Below are 21,020 nucleotides of genomic sequence, written 5' to 3' on the forward strand. Positions count from 1 at the left end.
TTCGCACCGTGGTTTATGATGTAAATGCATTCTTCAGCGCCGTGAGTATCGTACACTGGCACGGAAATCATTGAGAACATCTGACAACCCAGATCAGTTAAAGCCCACTACAAGAAAAAGAAAGAAAAATTAAAAAAATCATCAGCGTCTGTCCCCAGAGGGATAAGAAGGATTTTCTCCTGCTTTCAGTCTCCCATGATTTCATTTGCTATTCTCCTTACTGTCATCCATATAACTCTTATGTTGTTAGTTTAGAGAATTTCGTATGGGATCAATTAGCTATCCATCAGTGATCTGCTTGATATTGTGCTGCTGTTGTACGGAGAAATATTCTGTCCTGGTCACTCAAGGCAGTTAAATGGTTAAAACTGTGCAAGACGTTAACAGTTCGCGGCTTCGTTACGTCCGTTCCCCAACCTACCTCTTCCCTTAGTTAATTGCATTATTCAAACTTTGCTAAAAGAAGATGGTTCCCATAGATAATTGCAGTTTCACATTTCACATTTCACACCTCACAAATTTCACAGCTCACCTCCACTCGGTTTGGTCCATAGATCCCAATGAAGGTCTGTTGTGAGGGCTCGCAACCTAAAGCGACCAGGCCCGCGCCAACGAACGTTGCTCTCTCATGAACCTGGGGGAGAAATAATGTTTACAATATCGGGCAAATAAAATGGAACTTTTAGACGAAAAGTTAGTTTGAAGGGTCTTCTTTTTGGCAACCCCGTGCCGTATATAAGACAAATACCTTGGTACTTTATTACGGCATCACATTTTCAGGTGACGGACTATAACTGAAGATATGAGGAAATGGTGAACCATCAAGCTATCAAATGCCTTTATTTAAGGGGGGCGACATTTTCATTTCGGCATTTATTCTCCCCACCAATGGCGGCACTGTCTATTGCAGTGAGGTAGCAATGCTCGAAAGTTATTCCCAGTGTTTACTTTATTATTTTGCTGCCGACATTTACCTGGTTATATGTCAGCCACGTGTACTTCTTACTGATTGGATCCCTTGTTCCTAGGCAAGGACTGTCCCCTGTTAGAAGAACGAAAAATAAAATAGATGTGTTGGACTGAACCAAGCTAAGCTTCTGCTGTCAAAAATTATATTTAAACTGATAGTTTAATATGAATGCTGTTAATAGGTCGAAAGTAAGAACGACCAGAAGAACTAACAACTTCTAATTGCCTTTACACTTTGAAAGCCTTAAAATTGGATCATGGGAGTTCAATATTGCAAACCACCGGACAAGTTTAAAACTCCGCAGACGTTTTGTTGAACACAATATCAATAGTGCATCTCTTTTTTTATCACTCCGCAGCAATAAGTATTTAATTTTTCAGCCCACGAACTGGTCGCTTATCATCTTCCTCTCTCTTTCACCATGCAGTAGGCCGTTTGAATCCACGGCATCTACATTTTCATTTCCAAGACTGATCATTTGAGTGGACATACATGTATATGGAGCGAGAGGGTTTAAGGGCTAAAATCTGTGAATCTCACTAACCTGACAGTTTTACTCCGCGGAGAAAGCTTTCATACACAGTGGTAACATCCGGATATTGCCTTGCAATTATTTCAGATGACAGCGTGGTCCGCCGAGCTCCGTCAGTACCCTGTGAAAAAGTTCCTTGGTTAGTCTAAAATTTCACTTTCTATAAGTCTTGTCTATCGGACTATACAGTGCATAAAGGCAATTTGCTCTCAATCTGAGTGGTGCAACTTGTCAAATAACATCCCCTTTCTCTCCGTGATATACACTAAAAATGTAAAACTTCTTATAGTTAATGTAAGTAGAGTAGTTCCTTAGACACCCCATCTTGTCTCCACAGCCCTAAAAAAAACTCTTAAACAGCGGGTTTATTTTTTTGTCTTGTTTGGGCCTGGTAACGTTAAACATGCTTGCCTTTCAAAGCCTGCAAAAAATTCCGTTTTAAACATCGTAGGTTAGCAGCTGAGGGATGCATGTTGTTTACAACACTAAGAGAAATTCGGCTTTTGCTAATTAATGGTGCGTTTGAGAAAACGCCAGTTTAACTTCTTTTAGATGTAAGAGTTGTTGAAAGTGTTGCAGGATTTAGTTTGTACAAATGAACTAGAATCATGTTAAGCAATTTAGCTCGGTTGTCGATTAGAGAAATATTTGGTACAAGCGTAGAACACACACAAATAAAAGAAAGATTGTTTTTTACGCGAAGCTTCGGGCCTCAGGCCTTCCGTAGTACAATGCTTTTATCTGAGCTGCAGAGAACTGTTTGGTGACAGCGGGCTATTTCTAGGTTCATGAAAGACAACTTTCTTGTCTGCTGTAAGGATCAGCAGTCCCCAAAATGAATCCGGTAGATAGATTTAGGTAGTGAACGTATTTGGAGCTGTGTAGTCGAGTAAAGAAACATGCTGAACATATTTCTTAACTGGATTCAGCTTACGACCTTTCTTTTTGTGCCAATTGCGATAAATTGAAAAGCCCGAATAAATTCCGTTCTTCAGTTTGGAAATGGCTAAATTCATTTTACTTAATTCTACATCAGACTCAGCACATCGAAGGTTCCGCGGGTCTGAATGTTCGTTCAAAGTTTAACTGCACAATGGATATTACCAGGCTCAAGGTAAAACACATTTAGGTGGGAAACATACTCGTTTTACCAATACAATGAATCTTTGTGACACTCCTGACAGGTTTAAAAACAGACTTATAATTTGTGGGATTAAAGCCCTTAACGGTCCATTATCGTCAAATGGAAACTGGAAGAATGGTCAAACCACAATTTTTATTCGTAATCTTTTAAGATTATGTTCTTCTTTTCAGTTTCGCAACGCCTCGCCTGTCCTCGCCATAGCTCTTGGATATCTCACACGGAAACAACCATACAAGTCTTTTTGATAATGTACTTTAAAAAATATCTGAAACTGAAACTATCTTTTTAATAGAGCCGGCAAGTTACGAAAAAATTGGAGACAATCGGAAGAACTACCGATCGCCATTTGCAGCCATTCACTTTATTTTGAACAGCCTGAAATCTTGCGTTCATCGAGGGCGCGTACTGCTAACTAGGAATTTAATGGTGTCCTATGATTTTGAAAGACAGATCTCTTGTAAATTTGTTCAAATAGGAGAGTAAACGAAGTCAAAAAGAAAAATTTACAAGCTACCTCTACTTCAACAGATTGCTGTTCTGGTGGTGGGTCCATTTCGTGTCCACGAGTCTTATTTCTGTACCAGCGTATCAACACAAAAATAGCCACGCCACTGATAGCTGTGAAAACTGCCAAACTCCCGGATGCTGCGTCTGAAAGAACACGAAACCGGTCATTATACATTATCACCTTTTAATTTATTACCATCCCTCTTCCCTGCCAAGAGAAGTGAGGGAAATTCAATTATAGAAGGTTATATTATTGGAAATATTGCCTGAACAATGCGGGGATGTTGTCGAATAAGACTCTTGGCTTGTTGAATGACTTCAGTACTCATTGAATGCAGATTCTCAGGTTGCACCAACGTGTTGTGGTTTAGAGTTGGGGAAAGTTGTCTAAAAGAAAAGATTCGATTTCTAAACATAAGCCTCATGTGCTCATGTTACAAGAAGTATCGTGGCATAAGAGTAAAGAAAAGTTGGCACCATGATAAAATGTAAATGAGTAGAAAGAAAGTCTGCATTCTGGCGTGATTCTATTAAGTATTTTTAAAAAAAGCTCTATAGTGCATTCTCAGGCTTGACTGAATGGCGCTGTAACGAAACAGACAAAATAAAAATAATGATAACGAAAATTAAAGCTTCTGTATCATTGCTGAAATTTCCTTTAATCACCATGCATAAACATTGATTAAGACTCGTCAAAAAGGCGCAATTAGAAAGGTTATCTTATTGCTTTTGATAAACACAAAGTGTTCGAATTTGTCATTTCAAGAGATGTGATGGGAACGAATCCAAAATACATAATACAATTCCTAAATTTCCTTCTATCTTTCTCTTCAGTTAACCGTTTTTAAAACGAAACTCTTTCATGACTATAAACTTTCGCAGTGAGCGGTAAGATCCAGAAATAAAGAACCAAAATTTGAGACCTGCAGAAACGAGACTCCCTCGATTGAGCGTACTCATAATCACCATGCATAATACGGACTACAACCCACGTGTGATAAATAAAAATCCTCTTCGCTTATCGGTTGCCATATCGACCACAGCAAGGTGGCTAACATCTGGCTTTTGTAGTGGACCTTTAAAACACCATAAATGAACACTTTTGCGGTTTTGCAGTATGAAACCAAACTGAGCGATCAGCAGCCATTGCCCTCAACCGATAATGTAAAATGTAAGATTTGTTTAAGATTTGTTCCAACTAGTGAAAATGATTTTATATAGGAAAAGCGTCAACAGTAACTTTTAACTAGCATAAAGAAACGAAAGTATCCAAAACCCAACAAAACTTACTCGTTTTCAAGATGGCCGTTCAGAAGATTTTGAACCTGGGTGATCAACAAGATATGATTTCGCATGCCGTTGAATACAACATGTTGAGTGTAGCAAAGCAGGTGAATATTTTGAAGCTAAATGGGCGTGAATATTTTGTGTGGCTAATGAGTATTTTAAAAGGAAAATTACCACCTACGAGACAAAGGCTTAATCACCTTTTATTTCTGAGGCGAGTATTGTTTTGATAATTGAAATAATGGTTTAGTCGATGAATTTGACGGGTAAACTATAAATATGAAAGGCCCTTTTTCATAAGCATTTACCTTTATCCCCTAAGAGAGCAAATGTCGCGAAGTGTCCTCTGAGATTGCGAATGGCCTTGAGTACGGTTGTTGTTATTGTTTTTTTTTCCGTTTTCTCTCTTTTTCGAAAAACGTTACAGGAAAATCGAAATACAGGTCTGAATTAAGTCGCATGGTCAACTGAAGATTCCTTGCCACCTTGAAAGATGATAGCTTAACCCTTTAACTTTCAGAAGTGTACCTTCTCCCTATGATAATCCTATATTACCCAGCCAACATGTAATGAGGATATTCAAACTTATCAGGTAGAGATTGGTGGTCCTGATGTAATACCAAATTCTTGTGACTTATTTACATGGGAATGTGTGGCAGCTAGATGGGAGAATTAATAATCAGATCCTGGGAGTTAAAGTGTTAAGGTGAGTTTTTAGAAATAAAAGTTGTCAAGCGATCTTTTTGAAACTTTTCCCTACCAAATCTCTGTTTCGAGAATCGTAATTAAAAATATAGGTGACCGTGCCCGTTTAAGAGCAAAATACCATCTTAGCTGTTTAACACTGATTGAAACAATTCGTGATGTTCCTAGAATGCGCACGTGCTTATTCACCTAAATACGCGATGTTATGCGCAGTACAAGATGAGTAGTGCCATATTGAGGAATCACCTTGAGCGAACATCAGAGCTATCTGTCAACTGAATTTACCATTCTGACATATTTCTCGACGTGGGCCAAACTATTCACCGATGACATCATGAGTAGGGATAGCGATATTTGGCAAGATGTTTGTACAACCACACACTTCATTATGTATACATGCAGTTCGTTGAACTATATCATTTATCTTATATATCAGTTTACTCCTAGCATTTCGATTTTACACGTTTTAAATTTATTTTTGTATTAAAACCCTACGCGGAACATTTTTCGTATCCCTGATAATGCCGTGGATCGGCGAAGGCTTGGATTTTATAAAGATTTTGAAAGGATTTAAACATCAAATTTTGTCAGTTTTCTACAAACAGTGTTGTACATCAAACAAAACGATGGCGAAAAAAATGGTTTGCCATTGGGACTAAGGTTTTGTTTTAGAGCAGTATGGGATTCTACGGAAATTTACCGTTTATTATACTCGTCTCCTGATTTTAAATACCGAGAGCTTGACACATGTGGACCGTTATCACAGTTATAACGTGGCGCATATCACAATTATTGGTACGGACTGGCCAAACCGGTCCATACCCAGAACGAAGTTTTATTTCATACTCCACCGATGAAGTCAGTTAACATAAGCAATGCTCAATTCTGCTTATATCTTCTTTGAGAATAATGTCTTCAGTTTTTTTCAACGGTTTAATCCTAAAGCTTCGACAAGAGCGTTTTTCATTTGAGTGTTAGGGAACCAAAACCTTTATTGTAGGCAATTAGAATCAAGGAAAATATCAACTGAAGAGCCAATGAGAATTCAAAGCAAATTAAAGCAAACTGCCTCAAGCGCGGAATTGTGATGGTGGGTGGGTTTTTTAGATCAATCCATAGAGCGAAGTAAAGAAAACCACTTCAATACCGGATTACCCTCGAAGTTCGATTGAAAATCTCTCAAAAGAGGGGACCCAACGGAAACACGGATTATGCTCGACACTCAAAATTCTTTACATAGTAATTGCCCCAAATGTATGACCCAAGTTAACTCGCTAATGAATTCTTCATCCACGACTCAGTTGACAGAGCGCATAGACGCGAAATCGGATGCGGTTCGACTCCGTACATGTTTACTGACAGATTCCATTTGTCTCAAGGAAGTGACGCATAGTGCTTTTTCGACTGGAGGCCACTCCGCCGACTGTGCTGTGCTACGCAGAACGTGGGATCCTGCAGATGACTACATTTCTCGAATTAAGTTGTGTTTGTAAATATTTTACAGACGTTCCAAAAACATGTCTCTTATAATTTCGATTCATGGTGGCAGGCGTGATCCAGAAAAACTCAGCAGTGTTAACAACAAGCGGAAATCACACCTCCCTTACAAAGCTGGCTGTGCATGTTTTTCCGGTCCAGAATTTTCTATTTCAGTCACGTTTCTTCGAGTAGAAACATAACAAAGGAGATTCTTGTTATGTAAATTCAAATTAAAGTTTCTGTTTAACTAAAAAGCGTCTTAGGATAAGAATCATGTTTTAGTTGAACTTAAACTTACTATTATTTTGAAGGAAATGATGAATTTAACTTTGTTTGTGAAACATGATAACAAATGCACAGTGTGTATTAAATCAACAATTGAAAAGGATTGTTAGATCTTTGATATTGAGACGGCTGTAATACTAATGAGAGATAAACTTGAAAATATTTTGCCCGCATAAGCTTATTTAGGGTTAGTTCACATGATGCTTTGATAAAAATAAGTTTTGAAACTCTCGCTAAATAAAAAATAAAAAAAAAAAAAAAAAGAAAAATCGGTAATTCAGTTAAGTTGTAAAGCCATGTTTTAAAAAGAACTTTTACAAATTGTAAACAAACAATAAAATTGGGAAGATTTTATTTGGCGATATGAGGTTAATGAAACGTGCGTGAAAATTAAAGTTGCTGCAAAGCATACCTCGATTTGCTGGATACAGAAACGAATCCCTGCCTGTCCCTTTCAATTCTGTTTATTTGCGTTTTCTGTCACAGTTGTATTTAGAGTGGTTTCATCTCTCTTTCCTCTCTTCTCTTGGCTCTCTGACTAACTCTCATACTGTAATAACTCTATATAGTCTATATAGTACACGCTTTCATAAGCACCATCGATAGATGTGAGTGGGTATGCGAGCCGATTGACCTTGAAAGTTTTAACATTTTTTATCGGAAATCTAAACCAACACTTTCACAAGATTTTCACAAATGAATAAAAACGTACTTGAACAGCTTTCGAAAACCAGTTCGGTTTTAGGGCAAGGTCAGTGGAAGTTATTGGTCAGTGGATAACCGACTTTATTTTCGAAGATGCTCAGTAGAAACAAATTACTATGTCCTTGCTCAAACATAAATGCTTCACAGAAGTGTCAGGAAAATCAGCTTTAAATTTCTAAAACTTAACTCCCTGAATCAGCTAATACTTGTTTGCGAGATCTTGGAAAGGTTCAAATTCTTTTTTGTATTAATAGGGTGTTTTACATAGCAAAGAATATTCTGCCTCACGAAACGCTTTATCGCCCTTGTTTTTTATTGAATGGAAATTTTAAAACACCTTTCATGCGATTTTGCCCTCGTTTACGTACATAGTCCGTAAGGAAGCGAATATAGCTGTAATTTCGTCAAGAATAGAATTATTTGCGTCACACAATGAATGTATATAACTTCTCAACTCACCTCAGTCAATCGCTTTAAGAGGTTATACACATGTTTATCGACAAAGCTTCTTTCACACTTTGTTTTAGTTGATAAAACTACGTGTTAACGGAGAAGTCGAAGTCGGCTGTCGTCGTGGCTGTCGTCGGAATTTGATGCCCGCTAAATCAGTTACACGTTATCATTATTACTTCAGAGTCCACCGGTCATTTCCGGTGTCACGTAATCTAACCTGTCATGTAGCACTATTATGGTCATGCCAACGGCGTATCGGCGGCAACCTAGGCCTGAACATGGTTCCACTTTATTATGAACTCCCAGAAAACCGTCCTCTTTGAAAATCTGGTTAAACTGAAATCTCAACCAATGACAATCAATCATTCTATTTTACTAACAATAGAAATGACTCATGAATTTTTCAGCACAGAGCCAAAGTGCAAAGTATTGAACATTTGTGACGTCATTTCTATAAACGATACTTTAAATAGACAGTAGAAAATTGGTTCTGACCAAACAGCGCATGAACGTGAAAAGGTAGGGGAGGGAGATTACAACTGCTGCAAGAGGCTATAATTATTCAACTGATTGGGCGTTTGCCTCTGGAAAGCCGCTGACAAGATCTGTTGAGAGATCTTCAAATGTAACGCTGCTGGTATACAACACACTGAATTAGGACATTTTGTCGTTGCTTGTACCGTTCTACTCGGTGCAAAGTAGTTTAGAAGGTAAATCTCATTCAGATGCCTGGAAAGATGTCAACTAAACTTCCTTATCGACGTCACTACGGGAACACCCATTTTTTTCCCTTCGGCGCTTAGCACGTGCGTTGTTCGGTCGGAGTTTGAAATTCTGTGAGCGTGGTAGTAATGTGCCTGTTAAGCTTAATTGTTTTTTTAAAACATGCTCAGCACCGAGAAACCTGGGGCATTCCTTACTCTATCCTTTCAGCTTAGCGGGAGTGACCCGAAGGCTTACGGCGAGACATATTTGAAGATGGACATGCTTCGCATGCAAGAGTGATTTTTCGGATTGGTGGTTTGCAATGAGATACCAAGTAACTGATGTTTGCATTTTTGTAAAAGAAATAGAACCTTTACTTTCAAAAGATTTCAATGAAATATCTCTCAGTAGAAAGAAAAAACCTTCCAAGTTACCTGAAATAAACTCATACATACGTATTTTATGGCACATTACCACTGGTGTCTGAATAACTGCTGGCAAAAATAAACTGCATTGGTGCCACGCTTCCTGTAGTCTCATTCACAGCCATTGTTTGGTCTCGTCACGCAACGCGGTTTCTCCCTTGCTGCGTGACGAGACCAAACAAAGGCCTTCTCGCAGGATATGATGATGCTTACTGCCTTTCCTTCGTCAGAGACAAAATCAAAATTGCTCAGTGACAGCAAGTTGCCTCAAAAATACTCTTCCACATAATTTTGTTAATGTCTTTCTTTGTGTGTGTCAATGTAGAGTTGATTCCGTCGCAACACATTGCGGTACCCTAATTTTATGACATGATTGGCATGAAGGACGATACCCTGACGCTCTGATTAGCGCAAGCATACCTCAATGCTGTGATCTGATTGGTGCCAGATACATACCCAAATGTGGCGATCTGATTGTTGCAGGCAGTATAACGATATGCTAAAAGAGTTTTTTTGGTTTTTTTTTTGCAAAAAAAGGAATAATAATAACTGAAAACGTTTATGAGCACTGAGGGAAAGGGGAGGGGAAGACAAGTAACTTTCCGTCCCATTCCCCCTGCTTTTATTTGGTTTTTTTTTTTTCCGGCTCTCTCTCGCCCCACGCCTTCGCATATAACCTCCTTTCAACTCAAGCTTCTCTTGTTTGGTTGACAGGAAATGGGGTTAAAAAAGCGCTCGTGGAAGAAAAGCAAAATTGCATCCGTACGTCGTTTGGCACTAGTGTCTCAGTAACGTCTGTATCTAATTACTCTTGCGATCCTCAAATCAACTTCGTAACAAATAACAACACATTTCCTCTTTACCTACTCTTAAGAATTTATCGGAATATATTAAAATAGTATCGGCAATTTAAAAGTTTTTCTAACTCTGATTACTTGCTTGTTTAGCAATGTATTTCAATCGTAAGGAGAAGTTAGAAGCTGATAATCAAAGAGAGAAAAGTCGGGTACCTGCGAGCAACTTATTAGTGATGAAATGCAAACTGTTAACATAACGATCGTGTACTTATAGAGAAACAATAAAACACTGTGTTTTCCATGCGGAACGGAGTTAGAGATTGTTTGTGTTCAAGAACGCGTATAACTTAGGCAGAATCGAAAATATCTCATTCTTAGGAAGCATAATTTAAGAATGGCATCTGTTAATTCTGACGTTAACGAGAGAAACGTTGTTCAAACAGCCACAATACAAACCAAACAATTTGTTTGGAGTCATTAATAAGAAAACTGACGTTCTTAATTGATATAACTTTTTTAGTTGGCTTTGAAGTATAGCTGTTTACCGCTTGCAGAGTTATAATTGCCGCCTAAGTTATTCCATTACAAGACTTTGTACTTGTTATAAGTTACGATTCTTAGACGCGACGAAAGCGCACAATTAAACATACCTGAACGGAGAGATTTTGTATCTCACGATCCTTTGTGGTTTGTTGCCTTGTATGATACTTTTGGGACTGATCACTTTTTATCACCTGGCACCTGGGACCTGGGTAGGGGGGGGGTGGAGGGAGAGGGAGGGGGGTTGTGCCACCTATTATTTTCCTGAACCCCCCACGGGGGGCCCCGCTTAGGCTTTCATGTGATCCCCTCTCTGTTCCCTCTGAAAAACTTATGATTCTGAACCCGGCGATAATTAATGCTGCTTCCTTAAATAGGTTTACGAGGTAAGATTTCGTGCGTGAAATAGATTAGCTAATAAGAAGCCCGAGTCTTAAAATGTAAGCCGTTCTTGGTCGCCAAAAGGGGGGTCATGGTTTCAGGCGTTCCTTGCGTAAACCGCGGAAACTGGGGATGAGAGTGCGACAACTTGTATTATCATGAGCTCGCTTTTCTTAAAAAACTTAATTTATAGAATTCTATGTTTTGTGAGGACCGCTTTGCAAAGATTCCTGTCTTATACGCTCAAACGCACACGCCGTTCGTGGTAGGCCCACGCTAAATGATGTCGAGCGTTTTCGGAATGGGCCGGTCCACGAACTCCATAACTTGAAAGCTAGCCAAATGTGCAAAGTCCATACTAGTTCTCAAGAGATAATGAGCCATATGTAAGTTCAAACTACGAAAATAGTGGCAAAACTGTGACAGCCGATTTAACAACTACCCATGATGCTGAGACGAGCACCTCACGTGCTGAAAAAATCAAGAATGTTCGTGAACACAATTTCGAAGGTGGCGTTAACAACAGCCAATTGAATGAGGATACTGACGGAAGCAACTTGAATAGAAAAGTCAAATATCTAAAGCTTAGCTCGTCCGTTAAATATCCTGTTTCTGTTATTGGTTTTTAATGGGTTCAAGTGGCACTGGAGGGATCGATATCGAAAACTCCCCATCCCAGGTCCCGGATGTGGTTTCGTGTATATATATATATATATATATATATATATATATATGTTATTTGCCGGCTGGGAGGTCCGTATGGTGAAAAACTGTGACCGAGGCCTTGAAAATACTGCCCGAGGCCGTAGGCCGAGGGCAGCATTTTCAAGAACGAGGTCACAGTTTTTCACCATACGGACCGACCCTTAGCCGATAAATAACATATATTTTTTTTTTAAACTTGACGAAATTCTTTCCGAAAGAACCCGAATGATTTATGGCCGTAAATACGGCAAGATCTTCTATAAACTGAACAATTTTTGAGTGAGTAAATGGTAGTTGAAATAGAGGTAATGCAAATTTAAGAGAGACGCCTCAGCAAAACATTTTCATTTCCGCAAAGATAAAGGTGATTTAAAAGGCTTCTTAACAAACTTTGAAACATTATTTTTACAAGTATCTGTCACAATCTGACACCTGTCAATTAGAGAGCGCGTAAGAAAAAAAAAAGAGCGAGAAGATTTGAAAACCAACGGAACTAGTTTGGCAAGGACTGTCACGACAATGTTTTCTTCAAAAACAGTCAATGATCTAACGGAAAGTATTATTCACTCTGATTGACGATTCATTCATGTTCGAAGATTTACCTCTGTTCATTAAGTAAACGGCGAGGAAAGTAATTGTGAGTAAATTCAATTTTTTTATTTTGAAGTTGTGAGAGTTTGCTCGTTTTGCTGTTATGGCGTGTTTAACTCTGGTCTTTCCTTCACATAAACTAAATTCGAACGGCACACTCCAACGAGACACAAGGGAATTTAATGCGGCCTTTCCTCAAAAAATTCCTTCAATTTCTGTTGTGCAATTTACGGTACAAATGTCCAAATTGAACGGAATTGGAAAGACTCACCGGGAGCGTATATTTGTTGTAGAACTTAAATTAAAACTTCGCTCGCTCTTTCACTATGAACAAATTGCCCGTGAAAATTCAGATATTAAATGAATGAAAGTTCCATCGTTCAGTTTAACTGTAACGAAATACCTCACGTTTCAACTTTCTGGGTACTTTTTGTGAACGATTAAAATTAATTGCAGACGGTTTTTAGGCCGCTTGTCAACCAACGTAATGACACTATTGCTTCACAAATTCATTCTGAAACCAATATTTTTCTGTCAACCAAAGTGATTTGATAGAGAGAAAAGAGAGGATTCATAAGTTATTTATCGGCTTGAGGTAGTGACCGACGTGTTTGCTTAAAAATACTGCCCAGCCGGAAAACGAGGTATATTTATGAAAAATGACAACGAAAGTTGGGATCATGTACTCGGCGACTCACGAAAGCGTTACCTTGGCCCGTGGGCAGAGATAGGAAAATACTGACCGGGTAAAGAACCAATCAGATTGCAAGATTCGTTACCGTGCCCTCTAAAAAAACAATTAAAATTTTTACGCGTGGTAAATGCTCGACTGAAACGCTCGATACGAAGCTCGAGCGAACACTCTTCGAGCGTCTAGTTTCTGATAACCATGCTTTAGCGTAATTTTTTTTCAGTTTACTCTTAGGTACAACGCAATTTTCAAAACTTGGTAGAAACTCTGTAGCTTCTTGGCTCCATAATTAATGTTGGAACGGTCGTTGTTAATGTTTATGGAAATTACCACAATTCGATGGCAAACTAAGATATTTTACAAGCCGTCAGGTGATGGTAATTTCCGAAAAGCCGCTCAAAATTCGAAAAATGCACCGAATACTCCCCAACAAAATCGAGCAATATCATGGACGGACATGACATATTCATTTCTAAACGCTTGATGCGTGAGTTTTTCAAGAACAACTGTCGATATTTGTTTGCATATATTTCCGAGGCTTTCAATGACTACCTAAGGTCCCTTATTGGTAGTCTTGCGAGGCATTCAAATATGAAGACCAAGACTGTACTTTGGCATATTTGTGATACGAGTGAGCACTTGATGTGTTATTCTATTTATGCTGTGGGTACTAGTCACATTAAATATTATAAAAAGGTCGAAAAATTCAGTGCTGGCGGTCGGTGTCTTGTCGGTTTTTTAACTTTACTTTTTACTTAACCCCGCACGAAAAAGGATGGATAACCATTACTGAGAAACAAGAACAGGTGACAACACCTTTATCCCGGAAAACGCTAATGATAAAAGTAAGATAATTTCAGTTCTGATTATTTCCCCAAATACTCAAAGTACAAGTGTGAACTGGCAAGATCAAAGTGAACCGCTCTAAAGTTTTATGGACTTTCATTGGCATTAGATAAGAATGAACCGATGGCCAAATACAATTTGTGGCAAAAAGTACCATTTGCGCTTGTCTCAAAGTTACCGTTCTACTTTGTCGCCTCAATGATGGCGGATGAAACCAACTGCAGAAAAATGGCTGAAGCTCACCCTAAAAAACTCTCAAAATTCTGGCCTTCTTGGAAACTCTTCCATTGTTTCAATTACAGCGCGAAACAGACGGACGAGGACAAATCTGAATTATATCATTGCTAACATGGCGGCATCAGACTTGCTCATGTACGCATGTGAACCTTTACCGTTCCAAACAAACTATGGCAGATCGTACTTGATCCCCGTGCCTGACTGATAGAATGGACTGTAGGGGCCATTTTGTGCGTGCTCTTTCATTTCTTCCAAGATCTTTGAATAGCTGTGTCGATTCAAAGCCTGGGTATCGTTTCAATAAAAAGGTACAGACCCATAGTGCATCCAATCCTCCCCGCAATCATCACGCCAAAACGATATAAATTGATCATTTCCTCAACATGGTTCGCATCTGTGTCGCTACGTGGAATAGATTTCGACACCACTCGTCTTAACTCTCATAAAAACGCATTGACTTGTGATCTCAGTTAAGCCTGAGAGCTAACATTGACAATACCAAGACACAAGTGGAGTATAACACCGTGCTGTGAGTATCACCGGTTCTTGTACCTTCGTCTGTCATACCTTTCAGTTATTCAAAGACTTCCAGTTAGAGTCTGAAAAATAAAGAAGCTGTTATGAACTACTCTTCACAACAATTTCACCGGCAACGAAATTTTTCAAGAACATTTGTACCATTGTGGTTTCATTTTGCATGTTGCGTTCATCCAACTTATGTGTATGGGATTTTATTTTCTTTTGTATTGAAATGGAAAATGCCATGTAATATGGACCAATATGGTGTCTTTTCTCATTTGGCCTTGGATTCAAACGCTACAATTTCCTCAGTGATGTCCGGTGTGTATAAACAGCTACCGCCGAGGGCTTTCGGAAGGTACATAAAAGCTAACTTTCTACTTAGATGAAAATAGGATAATTTTACTTTCCATATTTTCTAAATAATAAAAACAAGAGAATATAAACTGTACTTTATATTATCTGAATAATTGAAACTTAAATGTGGAAATTCATAAACAAAGGAAAAAAGGGTTTTCACAAATTTTCTAGCTTGACATTTTGATGATCTGAAATGACATATTTAAAACGCTTTACTCAAAGCTTTCGTGATAAAATTTAATAAAATTCGACTCCATAACAAATGTGTCATAGCTGGAGGAAACTTAATACGCGTCGAGACAATATTTGCACTTCATTCGAAAGATCCTCTGAATATTGTCAGACACACTAGTCAACTGAAGATTAATTGAGCGAGCTGTAAATTACATATTATCGTAAAGGAGCTGGAAACATTTCTGAAATCATTAAAAATGAAAGAAGTCGCATTTTCCAAATTATAGGTGCACAGGAAACTACAGAAGATTTCCTTTTTAACCGCCCACAAGCTAATAAGATATTAAATATCAAGGCCGAGGCGCATTAATGCTTATTTTGTTTGGCGAAGTTATAAATCTGTCACCAAGTGACATAAAAAAGAGGCGACCCTAGTTTAAAAACTAATGAGAATTTTTGCTGATCGTTTAAATTGACCAAATCTTTAACAAAGGAGCCTAGCTTCTGCCACGATGGCTTCCAACTTTTGATCCAACAAATACATTTGTTTTCATACCCATTTAACTGTCATATTATGTAAGAAATTTCTGGATATAATTACAGCGGAAAAGTAGAAAGTAGATGCTACCCTAAAAAAAGGCTGCTTACGGTAGTGCGCCAAGTATGTCAAAAAGAGCACTTCGTTATTCACTGAGACTAGAAGACAAAATTTCACAATAACCCGGACGCCGCTGAAAGAAGATCCATTCTTGACTTGTTTTCTCCGAGTCAGAGCTAAATTGGTTTGTGATTGACATTTCTGTCCACCAGTAAAGTTGTGGTCAAAACATAGTAGATCGATGCGTCTGCTGCTAAAATTTCGAAATTACTAAAAATTCTTTCAAGATGGACCTGAATCTTAAGTGGGAGGAAATGAAAAATCACGGTTCCGTTGCGATATTATGTAAAAAACGTTAAAGTATAGCTTTCCAAAAATTCTTCAGTTGAATCAATTAAAGAACGTTATCGTTAAGCCTTTTCAATTATTTATTATTTCACTGTCCCTTCTTAAGACTTCCCGGTTTCGGTTTCCTATTTTGCTGAAGCTGAGAATCATCTTTCATAGGGCATCCCGTATTTACATATAAGGTTACGTGTTAAAGCAAATGCTTGCGTTGTGTAGGAAATTTACAAAAAGTTCCTCTTTAAAAGAAAACAGTTTCCATCCTCCCAATTTGAGATTTCAGAGTTTCTGCACAAACCCCACCAATTGTGCTTTAGAAGGTAAGCAGAATTCTTGATTGACTTATCTTTTTAGGCTGCCTTTGGCGAGACATTTTTATGGTTAGCAAAAGGACCGATTGAGAGCGCCTGAAGTAAAGCGAAGTTAAAGTTAGGTCTGAAAAGCCTTTTTTAGTAGTTCGTTGTTATACTGATGGATATCTAGGGCTATATGACTGCTCTGCCGGCTTGCAGAGCAAGAAAAAATTCATTTCTCAACTCTCATTGGGGCTGCAAATTGAGCTTGCGAGTTTGAAGGCTGTACGTGATACGAATGTGCAAAAGGTCTGTGACGGTCTATTTTGAATTCCTACCCCATGAAATTAAATATCCTTTCAAATTTTGATTTCACAACATTATAAGGCTGTAATGCAATTGAGATCCTTTCTACAAAGAGCTCAAGTTCACATCGTTTCGCGTCACTCTCTTTTCTTTCACGAGACTCCTTTAAGAATATCGACGATAGTAACATCCACTGCAGAGTTTACAAACACTATGAAGGATTGGGAAAAAAATGAGAAGGAAAAAGACAAAAATGGAGAACTTAGAATGGAAGAATGTAAAACCGATTGTAAATAACAAATGCTAATCGTTTTTTGACAGTTTCAGCGTAGTCATGGAAATGTTTTGGACATCTCGCTCCTTCATCTTTCTTTACCTTTGTTCTTTGATGGACTTTTCTACCGCTGAAGATGGATGCAAGAAAGAAGTTAACATACCTGGTATGGCTCTCAAGGGATTCGTCTTTAAAAGAATTTCAGCAACAGCCCCTCATAGGTGCGATATCGCCTGCGAGAGAGAAGTTGTATGTCAAAGCTATAATTATGTATTTGCGGAAAAGGTCTGTGAACTAAACAACCGAACAAAGGAAGCAAGCCCCGACAATTTTCGGTCAGACGAAGTACGGTTTTATATGGGACGCATGAACGGTCGAGGTACGTTTGCAGTTTAACCCTTTCATTCCCAAGATCTAATTTATAATTCTCCTTACTGTCTGTCATAGAGTTCTTGTCATGTTAGTTTGGGGAACGTGGTATTGGATCAACTAAAAATCCCTAGTTAATATTTTTATCCTCATCCCTTGTCTGCTTGATATTGTATTGATATTGTAAGGAGAAATTCTGTTTTGGTCACTCGTAGGAGTCAAAGGGTGATACAGTTTATCGTTATTTGTCATATAAATAATGTTATAAAATAATTCAAATAGTACGCGCGCTCTGATTGGCCATAAAACCATTTTACATGAGCGTATGTAAACACGGTTTTCGTTCCTCTTTCATTAGTTATTTTATAAAAGAAATGTAAAATGGTTTCCGTGTTTACATAGCCTGATGTAAACACTTGGGGGTTGGGAGAACACTCGATAAGCTGGAAACCACTCCGCTTCGCGTCGTGGTTTCCTACGCTTATTTCGTGTTCTCCCAACGTCCCGCGTGTTTACATCAGGCTATGTAAACACGGAAACCATTTTGCATTTCTTCAATGAAAACCAGAATTTTTCCTGTTTCAAAAATATGACAACTTCACCGCAGTGAATGTACCATTTTCTTTTTATCGCAGCCCCCTTAGGTTCATTACCTGAATTAGCAGCGTTATCGTGCCATGAGATAAAGTTAAGTGAGGGTAAAGACACAATCAGTAAAAAGTACTGGTTGGATCCTACTGGCATTGGGAAACCAGTGTTGGTTTACTGTGATATGAAAATGGAAGGTAAGTGATATTTCTTTTCATAAAATTTGAACTAAAGTGCTCTTCGATTGAGTATCTTGAAACGTAAAAACGGGCCAATCAGAAGGAAGGAAAATGCCTTTAAGAGCCAATGGGAACTCAGTGCAAACAACTAAACTTCTTAAAGCGCGGGAAGACGCGGGAAAATGCAGGCAACCCAGTCGTGATTAAAGGGGGTAAGTTTCCAAAGAAACTGTAGTTCTGCGTCTGTGGGAGAGTGTTGCTGGGTAATTTAGTATTGTCAACTGATTTGATAAAGTAAATTGGTCACCGTAAAGATTATCAAAGCTGACGTTTCATGCGTTAGCCATTTCGTCAGAAGACCAAGTTGTGATTTTATTTTTCATCTGATTGGTCGAGAAAGGGGCGTGCGTTTTCTGTACTAATCACAGAGCGAGGTAAAGCAAAACCGAAGCAATCCGCTTGCCTATTTCTTAATTTTTTTTTGTATGGAGCCGCTGGCTTTCTAAGTTTACTTTCAACTACTTTTCACTCAGATATTGATGAATGCAAAAGTGACAAACCGGTCTGTGACGTGAATGCAAATTGCATCAACACCTATGGCTCATATAATTGCTCCTGCAAAGAAGGATATACTTGGAATGGACGATCATGTTTAGGTAAAAACGAAGTGATTTTTAATTGCGCTTACTTTTTCGCTTCATTTAATAAATAGATTATGCGATGCCGTGCGCCTGCCAAATAATATATTACAGCTTACGTGAAAATGGGGTAAGAGCAAAAGAGCGGTACACGAAAAGCGGCCGGGTGAGTTACCGATGTTCTTACCACATGTTGACGTCTTTTGTGATCTATCACTGGACAGAAACATAACAACAGGAAATATATTTGTTTGATACGATGAAAAATAAAATGTTGTTAATGGTGACGTCATCTAAGCGTCTGCCTTCCGATAGACCATATATAAGAACCAATCAAAATGCGTGTATAATTCGGCTCATCACATAATAATTTATTTATCATACGATACTTCTGCTTAAGTGGTAGACGTGTTGGTAATGTGAATGGAAACTGCACCATCACAGGTTTTAAAACAAACATAAAATTTTCTATTTCTTTTTTTTTTTAAAAAAAAGCTCTTCGTCATCCCTCCGTATCGTTTATGCGTCGGGTTTAAGTAGGCGACCATTTTTTGTTATCCACCACACAGTGAAACCTCAAGTACGATGGTTGTTCTTAACCTAATAAACGTATCTTCCCACAGAAACTCAGCGTAGGCAAAAGTCAACGCGAGTTACAAAACTGCCGAAAAAAAAAGATCATTGAGGAAAATGCGTAGTGTTCTTGCGACATTTAATTACAGCAGAAAAGAACTTATAGAGCAGTGATATTAGCAACAAAACGTGTACTCGTTGATTTTTATTGCACGATATTACGCGCGTTTTCTTCCGCATAGAATACTAGCCTAGCTCATTGACTTATTTAGGAAGGAGTGGCGGGAGTAGAGGAACAAATGCCTCTTAAATCATATATACTCGAGCTTTATGCTCGATCTCTCTGAAACTCCTGCAATCAACAAACACGTTACGTCATTGCAAACCCATGATGGTTTAAAATTTGAAAGTTTCAAATCATTAATCGTAAGGAATTCCGAACCGAAATCCACACGTCACATGACAATAAACCCTTATTTACGACCACAATTGCCATTTCATCTTCTAGCCGATGCATGTTTCCACTACAAAAATCTGAGTGACGCTACAAGAAAGAGCACATACAACACAAGCCGTGACGTCTATGATGACGACAAACTCTCTACGGGCTGGTACCGTTTTATGGGAGCCGCAGGAACAAAAATGCTAACAACGTGTGTTCCAGAATTCAGATGTGGCACATATTGGTCGGGCTGGCTTAAAGGTAACCATTCTACGGTGGAAGATGGTGAAGTAACTAGGACGGTATGCTTTAGAAGAGGTTCCTGCTGCAGGTATACAGTGAAAATTTCTGTGAAAAGCTGTGGATCCTATTATATATACAAACTCTTTGCGACACCATATAGTAATATGCGCTATTGTGGTTCAGACTGAATGTCGACTAACTTCGCGTTGTGAGAGGATTTTTTAGATCGGGCTTTAGTTCCATTAACATGTACGTCTGTGAATAGATTTAGTCATATCTCCATAAACGCACAGCTGGCATATGAAGCAATTTTGTCATGACGTTTGCGCGCAATAGATTTGATGTTGTTCAGAGAGAAATTCCTTCTGATCTGCTTCCATTCATATACACGCGTCAGCAGCGTTCTCAAGGGAATTGTGAAGCACGCTCACGCTTTTGAATCTGATTCCATGAATTTGCTACCTATGTTACGATCAATTTTATAATAATCAACACTCATTGCCATACAATAAATTTCATTCCCCTCGGTTTGGGGTGTTTGTGTCAAACTATTTATTATTTAGGGATGTGATTTCTCTATTTAGTACCTTATTACTAAACCCTGTCTTTTTTTTTGTCATTTTGAAGGCTAAAATCAGCTAAAAGACGTTGGGAAGCTCTCGGTGCTTTCACTAAAATTTGTGTCTTCATAATTTGATTCAATCTATCGCTATATGGCGGCTCGAGCGGGGTGAACCATTATGCCGAAAAAAAACTTTCTTTATAAAAATCTTTCCTCAGTATCAAACTGTTTGTTTCACCTTCAGAGAGTAATAGTGTACATTTGATTCAATTTGCCGCTATATGGCGGCTCATCGGGGTGAGCCATTATGCTAGAAAAAAACCTTTATAAAAATCTTCCCTCAATATCAAGCTCTTTGTTTCACCTCCAGAGAGTACTAATGTACCTGAAAAAACGACGTATTCTGATTGGCTGAAAACAAGGGCATTCTCAAGTAACACGAGTGCAAAGCTGTAACCCACGGGAGCAAATGACAGATAGCGCGCACGCATTCAATAATTTCGTCTGTCTTTTCTTTCTGAGATGTTGTTTTCATGTAAATTATGAAAAAGTAATTGCATAATTTCTCTCGC

General features: G+C 38.5%; 2 protein-coding genes and 1 pseudogene across 13 annotated transcripts in view; 2 read left to right on the forward strand and 1 right to left on the reverse strand.

The window, feature by feature from the left end:
• LOC113677954 (long-chain-fatty-acid--CoA ligase 1) overlaps nt 1-10,736 on the reverse strand; it is a 60,569-nt gene extending 49,833 nt beyond the window's left edge. For 2 of the 11 annotated variants that reach the window (XM_089188199.1, XM_089188157.1), the window contains exons 1-6: nt 8,074-8,232; nt 3,161-3,297; nt 1,515-1,623; nt 975-1,042; nt 533-634; nt 8-107 (exon numbers count right to left, since the gene is read on the reverse strand). In XM_089188199.1, the coding sequence (XP_089044325.1) occupies nt 8-107; nt 533-634; nt 975-1,042; nt 1,515-1,623; nt 3,161-3,199 (418 nt within the window). In that variant the 5' untranslated portion in view covers nt 3,200-3,297; nt 8,074-8,232. The other 9 variants (XM_089188220.1, XM_089188153.1, XM_089188188.1 and 6 more) reach the window with 8 other exon arrangements.
• A 2,860-nt stretch (nt 10,737-13,596) lies between these two features.
• LOC113677961 (uncharacterized) lies at nt 13,597-20,437 on the forward strand. 2 transcript variants are annotated; one of them, XM_089188289.1, is made up of 5 exons: nt 13,597-14,514; nt 16,902-17,233; nt 17,859-18,008; nt 18,524-18,646; nt 19,710-20,437. In XM_089188289.1, exons 2-5 carry the CDS (start codon nt 16,915-16,917, stop codon nt 20,072-20,074), a joined length of 957 nt encoding a protein of 318 aa, XP_089044415.1. In that variant the 5' UTR covers nt 13,597-14,514; nt 16,902-16,914; the 3' UTR covers nt 20,075-20,437. The 2 variants fall into 2 exon arrangements, with proteins under 2 accessions (XP_089044415.1, XP_089044411.1); XM_089188285.1 differs by lacking the exon at nt 13,597-14,514 and adding an exon at nt 16,164-16,301.
• LOC149053275 (uncharacterized) lies at nt 13,957-15,002 on the forward strand (annotated as a pseudogene).
• Nucleotides 20,438-21,020: the final 583 nt, after the last annotated feature.

This window comes from Pocillopora damicornis, chromosome 1 (genome assembly GCF_964200805.1).
Source record: "Pocillopora damicornis chromosome 1, jaPocDami1.2, whole genome shotgun sequence".
NCBI lineage: Eukaryota > Metazoa > Cnidaria > Anthozoa > Scleractinia > Pocilloporidae > Pocillopora > Pocillopora damicornis.